Genomic DNA, 15,043 nt, shown 5'->3' with positions numbered 1-15,043 from the left:
CTTCCTCTAATTTCTTCACATTCTCCTTCTATCTCTCTCCAAAAGTATTTGAACTGAAATATTTACCATATCTTTCTCTCTCTTTCTCCTTCCCTCTGTCTCTTCAGATGTCTACAGAGCAGTTGGAGTCGTATGTCAACAGTCAGTTTGATGACCTCTACCGGCTGGTTCGTTTGGAGGAGAAGAGGACCATCCACCTGGTTGACCTGAAGGAAGCATTCCTGACTGCCGCCGCCGCTGAGAATATTGCTGAGATCACCGTCCACACCAAGCAGCTCCAGGAGGAGATAGCCTGCATCACACAGCAGCTGGGCCAGCTGGACAAGGCCGGGGCACAGCCTGGGGCCGCAATAGCAGCCCTAGTTCAGGGAGGAGCACCTGGCCCGAGCCCCAGACCAGCGGTGAGGCCTCTCTCCCTTATACACCACCATGGTCAGGGTAGATGTTACCACTATAGGCACTGATCTTGGATCTGTTTACCATCCCTAAATATAATAACCTTAATCATTGGGGGGTAAAGCAGCAAAGACTTTATAACTGACCCATCACAGGGATAAAACTGACCCATCACAGGGATAAAACTATGGTGGGTTCTTAGATGTAAACATGTTTAGCACTGCATAGCCAAGGGCTTAAGTGTAGCTGTGTATGTCCTCTGACTGCACACACGTACGCACCCACACACACACACACACACACACACACACACACACAACAGCTGGAAATACTCTACCACCTATTCTACATACCAATCTCTACCAAGGTTAAGTTCTCACATGCCCACACCATTACTCAAATACACAAATATACACAGATATGTATTCTCACTTACACACACACACACACACACACACACACACACACACACACACACACACACACACACACATGCAACAATTTCAATGATTTTACTGAGTTACTGTTCATATAAGGAAATAAGTCAATTAAATTCATTAGGCCCTAATCTATGGATTTCACATGACTGGGCAGGGGTGTAGCCATGGGTGGGCCTGGGAGGGCATGGGCCACTTGAGAGCCAGGCCCACCCACTGAGGAGCCAGGACCTGCCAATCAGAATGAGTTTGTCCCCACAAAAATACTTTATTAAAGACAGAAATACTCCTCAGTTTCATAAACTGTCCAGGTGGCTGGTGTCAGACAATCCTGCAGGTAAAGAAGCCGGATGTGGAGGTCGTGGAATGGCGAGGTTACACGTGGTCTGCAAATGTGAGGCCGGTTGGACATAGGGCCAAATTCTCTAAAACAACGTTGGAGGCGGTTTCTTGTAGAGAAATGAACATTCAATTCTATTGCAACAGCTCTGGTGGACATTCCTGCAGTCCGCATGCCAATTGCATGCTCCCTCAAAATACATCTGTGGCATTGGGTTGTGTTACAAAACGGTACAGTTTAGAGTGGCCTTTTATTGTCCCCAGCACAAGGTGCACCTGTGTAATGATCATACTGTTAAATCAGATTCTTGATATACCACACCTGTCAGGTGCATGGATTATCTTGTCAAGTGAGAAATGCTCACCAACAGGGATATAAACAAATTTGTGCTCAAAATTTGAAAGAAATAAGCTTTATGTGCATATTAAACATTTCTGGGGTCTTTTATTTCAGCTCATGAAACATGGGACCAACACTTTACATGTTGCGTTTATATTTTTGTTCAGTATATACACTATATATACAAAAGTATGTGGACACCCCTTCAAATGAGTGGATTTGGCTATTTCAGCCACACCTGTTGCTGGCAGGTGTATAAAATCGAGCACACAGTCATGTAATCTCCATAGGCAAACATTGGCAGTGGAATGGTCTTACTGAAGAGCTTAGTGACTTTCAACGTGGCACTGTCATAGGATGCCACCTTTACAACAAGTCAGTTTGTAAAATGTCTGCCCTGCTAGACCTGCCCCGGTCAACTGTAAATGTTGATATTGTGAAGTATAAACGTCTAGGAGAGACAATGGCTCAGCCATTGGCTCAGCCGCCGAGTGCTGAAGCATGTAGAAATCATCCTCGGTTGCAACACTCACGACCAAGTTCCAAACTGCCTCTGGAAGCAATGTCAGCACAATAACTATTCGCCGGGAGCTTCATGAAATGGGTTTCCATGGCCGAGCAGCCGCACACAAGCCTAAGATCACCATGCGCAATAGCAAGCATCGGCTGGAGTGGTGTAAAGGTCGCCACCATTGGACTCTGGAGTAATGGAATGTCTTTTTCTGGAGTGATGAATCACGCTTCACCATCTGTCAGTCCGACGTACGAATCTGGGTTTGGCGGATGCCAGGAGAACGCTAACTGCCCGAATCCATAGTACCAACTGTAAAGTTTGGTGGAGGAGGAATAATGGTTTGGGGCTTAGTTCCAGTGAAGGGAAATCTTAAGGCTACAGCATACAATGACATAATAGACGATTCTATGCTTCCAACATTGTGGCAACAGTTTGGGGAAGGCCCTTGTCATGTTTCAGCATGACAATGTCCCTGTGGACAAGGCGAGGTCCATACAGAAATGGTTTGTCGAGATCGGCGTGGAAGGACTAGACTGGCCTGCACAAAGCCCTGACCTCAACCCCATTGAACATCTTTGGGATGAATTGGAACGCCGACTGCGAGCCAGGCCTAATCGGCCAACATTGGTGCCCGACCTCACTAATGCTCTTGTGGCTGAATGGAACAAGTCCCCGCAGCAATGTTCCAACATCTAGTGGAAAGCCTTTTCAGAAGAGTAGAGGCTGTTATAGCAGCAAAGGGGGGACCAACTACATATTAATGCCCATAATTTTGGATTGAGATGTTCCACGAGCAGGTGTCCACATACTTTGGGTCATGTAATGTACAGTACCAGTCAAAAGTTTGGAATAAGCTAACATTTTGTAAATTATTCAGATTGTTTTTCAACTGCAAACCAAAGACATACATACAGTATCAGTCAAATGTTTGGACACACCTACTTATTCAAGGGTTTGTCTTTATTTTTACTATTTTCTACATTGTAGAATAATTGTGAAGACATCAAAACTATGAAGTAAAACATATGGAATCATGTAGTAACCACAAAAGTGCTAAACAAATCAAAATACATTTTATTTTTGAGATTGTTCAAAGTCGCCACCCTTTGCCTTGATGACAGCTTTGCACGCTCTTGGCATTCTCTCAACCAGCTTCACCTGGAATGCTTTTCCAACAGTCTTGAACGAGTTCTCACATGTGCTGAGCACTTGTTGGCTGCTTTTCCTTCATTCTGCGGTCCAACTCATCCCAAACCATCTCAATTGGGTTGAGGTCGGGTGATTGTGGAGGCCAGGTCATCTGATGCAGCACTCCATCACTCTCCTTCTTGGTCAAATAACCCTTACACAGCCTGGAGGTGTGTTGGGTCATTGTCCTGTTAAAAAACAAATATTAGACCCACTAAGCGCAAACCAGATGGTACTGCTGCAGTATGCTGTGGTAGCCATGCTGGTTAAGTGTGCCTTGAAATCTAAATAAATCACAGACAGTGTCACCAGCAAAGCACCCCCAACACCATCACACCTCCTGTTCCATGCTTCATGGTGGGATCCACACATGGGGAGATCATCCGTTCACCTACTCTGCGTCTCACAAAGACACGGCAGTTGGAACCAAACATCTCACATTTGGACTCATCAGACCAAAGGACAGATTTCCACTGGTCTAATGTCCATTGCTCGTGTTTCTTGGCCCAAGCAAATCTCTTCTTGTTATTGGTGTCCTTTAGTAGTGGTTTCTTTGAAGCAGGCCTGAATCACGCAGTCTCCTCTGAACAGTTGATGTTGAGATGCGTCTGTTACTGAACTCTGTGAAGCATTTATTTGGGCTGCAATATCTGATGCCTGTAACTCTAATGAACGTATCCTCTGCAGCAGAGGTAACTCTGGGTCTTCCATCCTGTGGCGGTCCTCATGAGAGCCACTACACTGACTGACATTCATGTCTTAAAGTAATGATGGACTATCGTTTCTCTTTGCTTATTTGAGCTGTTCTTGCCATAATATGGACTTGGTCTTTTACCAAATCGGGCTATCTTCTGTATACCACCCCTACCTTGTCACAACACAACTGATTGGCTCAAACGCATTAAGAAGGAAAGAAATTCCACAAATGATCTTTTAACAAGGCACACCTGTTAATTGAAATGTGTTCCAGGTGACTACCTCCATGAAGCTGGTTGAGAGAATGCCAAGAGTGTGCAAAGCCGTCATCAAATAAAAAAAATAAAATCTCAAATATAAAATAGATTTAGATTTGTTTAAAACGTTTTTGGTTACTTCATGATTCCATATGTTTTATTTCATAGTTTTCATGTCTTCACTATTATTCTACAATGTATAAAATAGTCAAAATAAAGAACAACCCTTGAATGAGTAGGTGTGTCCAAACTTTTGACTGATACTGTGTATGTATTCTCACTCACATGCACACACACCCCTTCTCCACACACTCCTCCTCCCTCATACTAGTTAAGAGAAGGTTCTTATTACTTACAGGGTTAAATTAAAAGATCCTGCTGGCCCATTACTCACCTGCTATAGTTTAACTACTTCAGGCTCCCAGTCAGGCAGTCAGGGAGAGAGGAAAGGTGGGCTGTATTAATGGCTGTGGCCGGCCTGCAGATTGGTTTCCTGGTTTGAGAAATGGGCCAGTGGTAGGCCGAGTTCATTAAGGCCCTAATTGGATGGTGATGGTTGCCCTGTTTGTTCTCTCCTGGAAGTCATTGCTGCAGTGAGTAATGCCTGCTGAGACATTGAGGAGAGAGAGAGTGACAGCGAGAGAGAGACTGTCTGAGCTCCTACAGTGGCACTTAGGTGTGTGTGCCACCGTGCTTCTACATCTGCATTGTTTGCTCTTTGGGATTTTAGGCTCGGTTTCTGTATAAGCACTTTGTGACATTTGCTGATGTAAAACATTTCATTGTGTGTGTGCATACGTGCGCATGATGAGGTACAAATAAAAAGTGTGTGTGTGCATGCATTTATATCTCTGTGTGTGTGTGCAAGAGAAACGAAATGGAGAATGAGATAGAAAGAAGCCCTTAACACCAACTTATACACACAATCAAATCATTCTCCAGCGAGTTTCAGTTCTCTCTGTGTGTGTGTGTGTGTGTGTGTGTGTGTGTGTGTGTGTGTGTGTGTGTGTGTGTGTGTGTGTGTGTGTGTGTGTGTGTGTGTGTGTGTGTGTGTGTGTGTGTGTGTGTGTGTGTGTGTGTGTGTGTGCTCGCTAAGCAGTTAGTCTGACTAGAGGCAAGACTGATAAAGAATGTTATGGCAGTTGCTGTGTACATGTATTACAGAAATGCATTGGCTCCTGTTTTGCAGTGTAATCTACAGATCTGTCATTAAATCAATAGAGAGCGGTGCGGGCAGTAGGTAAGCAGCTGTACAGACGTACGCCGCTGTGTTTACCCTCCAATCACCACACACCATGATTACTGAGCACTTATCTGTCACCCCGGAGGAAACCATCTCTCAGGCTGTCTCACAGAACACACACACATGCACACACATCACCTCACGTAGCATACACAAATAGTCAGAGAACAAACACACTTTCACACACACACATAGCAGAGTAAATCCGGACGAGCACACACACTCATTTACCTATGCTTACGTTGAACTGTACTGACTGCCAGGAAAGTACCAAAATGTATTTGCTCTATGTGTGTACAGTACACATAATCGTGTTGACACAGACACCGATTAGACTTTCTGAAATACACATTTTTGTCACACTCACACATATTCCAAGAGTGACACAGACAGGAAGGAATGCCTCCACCCATACAGATAGACAGTCATGCACACTGACTCTCTCACATGCCCCAATGCATCAATACACAAAGAAACGCATTTCATTGAATTGTGTGAGGTGTGTTTGCACCCGTATGAGTCTGTGTTATTGTGCGTACTAGAATGCGTGTGGCTGTTTGTGTAAGCAAGTTACAGTAGTGTCCACATTTCTATGTGTGCCTTTGTGTGAGCAAGTGTGTGTGTGTGTGTATGAGTTTGGCAGAGGAGTGTATAGTCAGCTGGTCCAATCAGCCATTAGTCAATCATTAAATGCCAGGTGTGCGGACTGTGTTGACCCAGGCCTGAACTGGACCTAACCTGGTCCTGACCTGGTCCTGAACCAAATCTAACCTTGTTCTGACCTGGTCGTGAACCAGACCTAACCTGGTCCTGACCTGGTTCACATTGAGGGGCAGATGGGCTGATCTTAGACAACCAATAGTCTAGAAAGTAAAGCTCATAGTGACTGAACAATTACTGCCATCACTGTAGACCACTCATTCTACAGTATGTTTTCACCTAAATCGGACATGGGTTACAATTAAGTGATAATGCCAGAGAAGCTGGTGTTTGGAGGATATATTGGTACAGGTTTTGTTAGGCCCGAGACACTGTTCTAATCCCTTGCTTTCTAGCTAGCCAACTACGGCTAACTTACAGTCACGTCAAACAGTGCAGCCAGAATAACTGCAAAGTAGCTGCATTTGTGTTTGTTTAAGCTGTTTCCTAGTGACATTTATTTGGCACATCCATAACAATGAGCTAATGATGCGCGATTTCGACTGTTGTAGAAAATGTGCAATATCGTCAGAACACTGTTGTTCAGAGGAGCTAGCCAACAACACAGCTAACACAATCACTTCAATCTGAAGCTGGAAAGACAGCAAACTAGCTACACTTCATTTCGTTTGACCTGTTTTCTATTGATAGTTCTTTGTATAGATCCATAAAAATGATGCTGATTCATGATTTCGACTGGCTGAGAAAAGCTGCCTTCCTGTCTGTCTCATTCCGAATTCCGACACGTTCATTACTATGGGACAGCTAGAGATCGAATTTGAATATTGAAACAATGTTGCAAATGTTGGAGAGACAAACAGCAAGGTTTATACAAATCTCTGCTGTTGAAAACAAAATGTTAGTCTAAAAGAAATGTGAGATAATGTCTAGATGCTTTTCATAGTGGAGATCAAGTATATAAGTTGCCTGGTTGGGCTGATGAGACAGTGGATTGTGCAGTCAGATGGAACAGAGTAAATAGGCATTTTAACGTCATGGATTTAGCCGGTGGTGGAATAGGCGCTGACTGGAATGCGTTTTTAACAAATCAGCATTCAGGATTAGACCCACCCGTTGTTTAATAGTAAACTAAACACCACCCTGCCTCACAATATGTTCTTATTTTTACATTCACCTTTTGAATTCATTTGAATTCTGCACCTATTCCAATGAGATGTGGGAAGAAAGTGGGAAGTGGGAACTAAGTGGGAAGAAATATGGCAGTATTCTGTTGTCTTGTTTTAATAAAAAGCAGAGAGATGGCATTAGCGGCTCAGGGCCCTTTGAGGGAAGATACAGTACAGTGCTGTATAGTTAGTCTCTGTGGTCCTCCTCTAGCTGGTGTCTGGGCTGGTGGCTGCTAATTAAAGTGTGAACAGTGTCTACTGTCAGAGTAGAGCTCCACCGCTGTATTAATTTACTCTCCTCTCATGTGACACAATGATATGTGAAAGCCACTGTCTCACACTCACAGTCACTCAGTAAAACGGTCACACGCTTACTAAGTCACACTGTAAAGCTGTCATTAAGGCACTGTCTCAAAGTCAGTATCATACAGACACTCATACTCAGACACTTTCTTAAACCCTTTTTTCTCCTTGGGTAGTATACGTCATCTACAGGTATATACAGTAAGTATATAATAATTCCTACAGTGTGAATGCATTAAAGAACTGCTAAGTGTCTGTAAATAGCTTTTGATTTGTGAAGGTTTGCCAGCTGTGTAGCTACAGGACCTCTGTGTTATTGGCCCCTGTATTAAAACTGCTGTCTCCCTTGTCTTTTTCAGCAGCGCAGAATTGAGGCCAGGCCAAGGTAAGTCTGATTAATAACATTCTCAGCATCTAGCAGAGCAGGGAGAAAAAATACATTTTCAAATCCCCACACTCAGGTGGTTTTACAGTGGGTTTACAGGGAGAGGGGATCAGTATACCACACACATCCATGCTCACACTCACATGTACAGTAAACGTGCATGCTCTCTCTATCTCTTTCACACACACACACACACACACACACACCACACACACACACACACACACACACACACACACACACGCGCTTCTCTCTCCAGCCCTTGAACATTGTATCTCCTCTCCTCCTCCCCTGTAGTCCTGTATAGACCTTTTCACACTGCATTGTTCTTAGCCCCGGGCTAGACTGTCCCTGGGCTAGATTAGCCTGTGCTCAAACAAGCATTTTTTATCCCTGGGCTAAGCATTAGTCATACTTGTATTCCAAAGCCCTGGGCTAACGGACAAACACAACATGCAACCAACATTCTATCTCGACACGCAACCAATGTTATAAACAATACATTAATTAACACATTAGTTCCTCTAGCTTCGAGCCTAGCATTTGATTTCCAACTGTGATGGTTTGTATAAACCGTACAAACTTTGATATTTGCCTGTCTGACTTTTTTTTATATAAAAAATAAAAATGATTTCACCTTTTATTTAACCAGGTAGGCTAGTTGAGAACAAGTTCTCATTTGTCCTCCTCTTGTCGTGTTCCGTGTGTGTATATAGCCACTCCTGGGCTACAATCACCTATCTGGACCCGTTTTACTGCCGATGCGGAGCCCCATCGGGCCTTCACGACTGGACTACCGACATTATCTGCCCGAGGGAGTTATCCAACTGGCCCCTCCGTCGCGACGTAACCTGAACGCCCATCTGGGGCCCGCTAATCGTTAGCTGTCTTATCGGCTGCTATCTGAATAGGTCTATCGGACAATTTTCTTGGGCCACTATAACTATTTTGCCAATTAGACTGGTCCCCCCTACCACACAGAACCCCACTAATCTACAGATGGAAACGCACGAGGTGGCTAAAAACAGACCTCCCTCCATCTTCTGCCAGCTTGCTACCTATGGCCCAGCTAGCTTTCTGAATCTCACTGGACCCTTATGATCACTCGGCTAAGCATGCCTCTCCTTAATGTCAATATGCCTTGTCCATTGCTGTTCTGGTTAGTGTTTATTGGCTTATTTCACTGTAGAGCCTCTAGCCCTGCTCATTATACCTTATTCCACCACCCACACATGCTATGACATCTTCTGGTTTCAGTGATGTTTCTAGAGACAATATCTCTCTCATCATCACTCAATGCCTAGGTTTACCTCCACTGTATTCACATCCTACCATACCTTTGTCTGTACATTATACCTTGAAGCTATTTTATCGCCCCCAGAAACCTGCTCCTTTTACTCTCTATTCCGGACGTCATAGACGACCAATTCTCATAGATTTTAGCCGTACCCTAATCCTACTCCTCTGTTCCTCTGGTGATGTAGAGGTGAATCCAGGCCCTGCAGTGCCTAGCTCCACTCCTATTCCCCAGGCGCTCTCTTTTGATGACTTCTGTAACTGTAGTAGCCTTGGTTTCATGCATGTTAACATTAGAAGCCTCCTCCCTAAGTTTGTTTTATTCACTGCTTTAGCACACTCTGCCAACCCGGATATCCTAGCCGTGTCTGAATCCTGGCTTAGGAAGTCCACCAAAAACTCTGAAATCTTCATCCCTAACTACAACATTTTCAGACAAGATAGAACGGCCAAAGGGGGCGGTGTTGCAATCTACTGCAGAGATAGCCTGCTGAGTTCTGGCCTACTATCCAGGTCTGTACCCAAACAATTTGAACTTCTACTTTTAAAAATCCATCTCTCTAAAAACAAGTCTCTCACCGTTGCCGCCTGCTATAGACGACCCTCTGCCCCCAGCTGTGCCCTGGACACCATATGTGAATTCATTGCCCCCCCATCTATCTTCAGAGCTCGTGCTGCTAGGTGACCTAAACTGGGACATGCTTAACACCCCAGCCATCCTACAATCTAAGCTTGATGCCCTCAATCTCACACAAATTATCAATGAACCTACCAGGTACCACCCCAAAGCTGTAAACACGGGCACCCTCATAGATATCATCCTAACCAACTTGCCCTCTAAATACACCTTTGCTGTTTTCAATCAAGATCTCAGCGATCACTGCCTCATTGCCTGCATCCGTAATGGGTCAGCGGTCAAACGACCTCCACTCATCACTGTCAAACGCTCCCACATATGGTGTCCAGGGCACAGCTGGGGGCAGAGGGTGGTCTATAGCAAGCAGCAATGGTGAGAGACTTGTTTCTGGAAAGGTGGATTTTTAAAAGCCTCGGAAACAATGTTTCACTTTTGTAATTCGCCCCTGTACAGAGAATACTGTCAACAAACTAACTTTTCTGATCTAGGTGAAATCATGCAAAACTATTATTATCATGGATATATCCAATTAAATGTTATTACAAAAACTATGAAAACAGATGAAAATGAAGTGTTTGCTGCCCTTCCAGCTGTAGAGTTTGAAGCTTTAGTTGGCTAATAGAGAAGACGTTAGCCAGCCGGCATAGCAACCATTTTTGTTAGGCATACTAATTAAAGTTTTTAGGTTTTTGTCCCCAGATGGAAGGATGAAATAGTATGAATCAAAATAACGTGCATAATAATTATAAGCATCACAAGTATATGTAAATTAACTTCCCTGGGCTATCGTCCCACCCTAGTCAACAGCCAGGGGAATCGCTTGGTGCAAAATACAAATACCTCAAAAATGCTATAACTTCAATTTCTCAAACATATGACTATTTTACACCGTTTTAAAGACAAGACTCTCGTTAATCTAACCACATTGTCCGATTTCAAAAAGGCTTTACAGCGAAAGCAAAACATTAGATTATGTCAGGAGAGTACCCTGCCAAAAATAATCACACAGCCATTTTCAAAGCAAGCATATATGTCACAAAAACCAAAACCACAGCTAAATGCAGCACTAACCTTTGATGATCTTCATCAGATGACACTCCTAGGACATTATGTTATACAATACATGCATGTTTTGTTCAATCAACTTCATATTTATATCAAAAACCTGCTTTTTACATTAGCATGTGATGTTCAGAACTAGCATACTCACCCAAAACCTCCGGTGAATTTACTAAATTACTCATGATAAACGTTCACAAAAAAACATAATTATTTTAAGAATTGTAGATACAGAACTCCTTTATGCAATCGCGATGTCAGATTTTAAAATAGCTTTTCGGCGAAAGCACATTTTGCAATATTCTGAGTACATAGCTCGGCCATCACGGCTAGCTATTTTGACACCCACCAAGTTTGGCGCTCACTAAACTCAGAATTACTATTAGAAAAATTTGATTACCTTTGCTGTTCTTCGTCAGAATGCACTCCCAGGACTTCTACTTCAACAAATGTTGTTTTGGTTCCAAATAATCCATAGTTATATTCAAATAGCTCCATTTTGTTTGTGCATTCAGGTCACTATCCGAAGGGTGAAGCATGTCACACGCTGTTTAAAATCAATTTTTATGCTATTTTTCTCGTAAAATAGCGATAATATTCCAACCGGGCGACGTTGTATTCATTCAAAGGCTGAAAGAAAAAAATTGAGAATTCTGACCAGACTGACCACTCACAAATTCTCCTGCTGTTCTTCGGCCAGAGACAGCAGACACCCCATTCCACTTTCTGGCGCCTTCTGAGAGCCAATGGAAGCCTTAGAAAATGTTACGTTACAGCACAGATGCTGTATTTTCGATAGAGATGCAACAGAAGGACAACAAATTGTCAGACAGGGCCTTCCTGTATGGAATCTTCTCAGGTTTTGGCCTGCCATATGAGTTCTGTTATACTCACAGACACCATTCAAACAGTTTTAGAAACTTTCGAGTGTTTTCTATCCAAATCTACTAATTATATGCATATTCTCGTTTCTGGGCAAGAGTAGTAACCAGTTTAAATCGGGGACGTTTTTTATCCGGCCGTGCAAATACTGCCCCCTAGCCCCCTAAGTGACAATGCAGCTTTTGTGATTGGACGGTGAGCATTCTAGGTATTGTTCTAGACCCCGTTTTACACTGGCTATTTTGGCACCATGTTTCTTGGGCTAACCCCGAAAATTCTGTGCTAACCCTGCTCCAGGGCAGGGTCAGCCAGCCCTGGGCTAAGGTTGGGGCTAGCCCACTTTAGAATGTGCAAAATATAAACTTTTGGAACCTAGAATGTTGGCTGTCAGTATGTTTACATTGTAATACTTCTGTCTGCATATTTCAACACATGGCATATGGGGGAGTAGTGAGATATCCAATGGGATGGACTATTCTTTTCTCATCACTCATCTTGATAAAACGTATAATAAAAATGTGGAAATCAATCAATCCGACCATTAATTAACACAATGAAAAAATCTGTGGCAAACAATAACACAGGCACTAAGGATGGGGGTGTGAGCATGCGGGTCTGGGCAGATGAGATGTAGTCATGCTTTGTGTGCGTCTGTAAGTTGTTGTTTGTATGTATACGTTTGTATATGGAGTAAAAATAAAAAAATGTAGCCCGGGAACACTTGCTTAGGCCCTGGCTAAAATCTTCCTTATCCCAGGGCTAAGGTGCATTATGAATGTGCCTTATGTGTGGCACATCCATGGCCCAGCCAGCATTTAGCTGCTCTAATCTCTATGGCCGCTGGAATTTAACGCTCAGAGAGGTGACGATCTCCCTACTCCAATCACACGGCCACACAGTGACCTGCCCCATCCCGCTCCACTGGTCACTGGGCCAAGCCAGGCCAGGCTGGGCAAATGGAGAGACATACTGTCCACTAGCATGTGGTCTAGCTGTAGTTTCATTATTGGGGTCAACCCAAGCCCTCTGGTGGAACAACCGTGCTTAGGCGGCATGGTCTGTGTTGTACTAAGCTTGTCTAGAAGGTAGTCGTGTGAAAGGTCTGTGTCTTGTCTGCTTGTCTGCCTGAATGCCTGTCTACTTGTCTCTATCTCTGTCCATCTGTTCATCCTCTTGTTCATTTGTCTGACTGTCATTTTCTCTGTCTCACTTGTAGAGGTGTGTAGGTTAGTGTGTGAGACGGTGTGTGTGTAGGTTAGTGTGTGAGACGGTGTGTGTAGATTTGTTTGTGAGACAGTGTGTAAAACAGTAGGTGTAACAGATAGCCTTTACCCAGTCACACACATATTGATCCCCTGACACTGACATGGCTTTCAGGAGTCGCTCGCCTGGAGAAACTGCCTTCCCATCACCCCCTGCTATGGCCTGTCCCTCTGGTGTGTGTCTCTCCAGGCCTGGATGTCAGGCTTCCCACCTCACCACATCTCTCACACACACACATACACACACTCAGTAATGGTCTGAGACACAGGCAGAGCCTGCCTGTCTGCCTGTCTGAGCTGTGCAAATGTCAGCCTCAGCATCTCGGGTGGGAAAGAAATGCTTTATCTGAAAGGTACTATCTGGGTGAATAATGGTTAAAGAAGAAAATGTCTGATAAGACAGACACCTACAAGCTTTAATCTAAAAGTTTTGAAAAATAACAGAGTGCTCAGTGTTTTATCTTTGGAATGTTGTTGGATTTTCAGAACATATGTATAAGTGATAACCAAATAACAGCTATGACGGGGAAACTGAATACACACTAACATCAGCCTGCATTGCCTTTGCCTGCTACACTCCTTATGACTGAAAAAGCCAGTGTAACAAATAAATATAGGAGTTGAGGATTTATTTTGGAGGAATATACAGTATTTGTAGATATTTGCCGATTCTAGTGTTTTGTTTTTAACGGCCCTGACCCAGTCATGGAGAAGCCCAGTATAACTGCCATCTCAGGGGCTGTAGGAGCTTTAACCTGCCAATGGTAATGCTTAGACCCAAGCACAATCCACTGCTCTCTACTCCAGACCAGATGGCTGCAATTTGGGACCCCAGGGTGGCATAACGCTTCTGCAATGCCCTTGGTCAAGGTTAACACACACAGACATACACACATACACATAAAAGTATGCGCAGACACACATGAACGCACACACACACACACACACCACCTTTCTCCATCTTCATAAAACGCCTAGGTTGCAGAATCCAGCCCAGCTCCCTGCCTGAATAAAGACATCAGATAATGACTGGTATAAAACATAATGAACTCATCATACAAGAAGGATGAGAGAGGGAGAAAGGGAGGAATGTGACTGGGGGGAGAGGAGGGAATGCAAGTATTTTTATTGTCTGAAGGGTTAGTTTACAAGCTCGGGAAGATGGGGATTGAGGCAGTGGAGAGGAGAAAATTAATTGGAGGAAGAATGGGAGAGAAAGATTTGTATTTATGTATTAACTTTTATTTATTCAGGGGAATCCAATTAAGACCAGGGTCTCATTCTCAATGGTGCCCTGAGAAGAAACAATTCACAAATCAACATAATTCAATAAAACAGCAAAAAAGAAACTACAGATACAGCAGTTACAGATGCATTACAATTCAACAACACAAATAAATTCTTACAATCAACAGAAACACTCGCAAACCTCAGTGGATTCCTTCCTCATCAGCGTTCTAAACTGCCCTATTGGCACCAGGGATTTGTATATTATGGGGGGGCATTAAAACTAAAGGCTGATTTACCTAGGTTGGTAGAGGCATGAGGGACCTCAAGAGTTAATCAACCCTGTGAGCGGGTTTGGTGCTAGATTGGTGCACATGAAGAATATAATTTGAAATTAACAAAGTTACTAGCTGACTGTTTGTGATTCCAATATTTGAGCAAAGCAAGATAGTTTAGAAATTGGGCAGTAATTACAGTATATAGGTCAGAAGGATCCCCGCCTTTGTGAAGGGGGAGGGCCTTCATTGCCTTCTAGATCTTAGGGATAGCACCAGAAGCAATCGTTAAACAAACAAAAAAATGTGGGTCAAAGGTTTGACATTGAGGGGGCAGAAAGCTGCAGTAAAAAGGGATTAAGCGAATCAGCTCCTATGATTTTTTTACATATATTTTTTGCAAGGCACTTCATTGACATCAAATGGTTCAAATGAAGAAAAACAAAGTCCGTGCCTGGAAGTGCATCATTCTCTGCTATCT

At 43.5% G+C, this 15,043-nt stretch overlaps 1 protein-coding gene across 1 annotated transcript in view; it reads left to right on the top strand.

Annotated features, from left to right (window-relative positions):
* Positions 1 to 15,043, top strand: part of LOC106561313 (tripartite motif-containing protein 44) — a 44,978-nt gene that overhangs the window by 14,750 nt on the left and 15,185 nt on the right. The window contains exons 2-3 of the mRNA XM_045698699.2: positions 108 to 401; positions 7,899 to 7,924. Of these exons, the coding sequence (XP_045554655.1) occupies positions 108 to 401; positions 7,899 to 7,924 (320 nt within the window). The remainder of the gene's footprint in view (positions 1 to 107; positions 402 to 7,898; positions 7,925 to 15,043) is intronic.

Source organism: Salmo salar, chromosome 10 (assembly GCF_965601325.2).
Source record: "Salmo salar chromosome 10, fSalSal1, whole genome shotgun sequence".
Lineage (NCBI taxonomy): Eukaryota > Metazoa > Chordata > Actinopteri > Salmoniformes > Salmonidae > Salmo > Salmo salar.
Note: the sequence above shows the minus strand (reverse complement) of the source record. Positions and strands in the feature narration are given on the sequence as shown.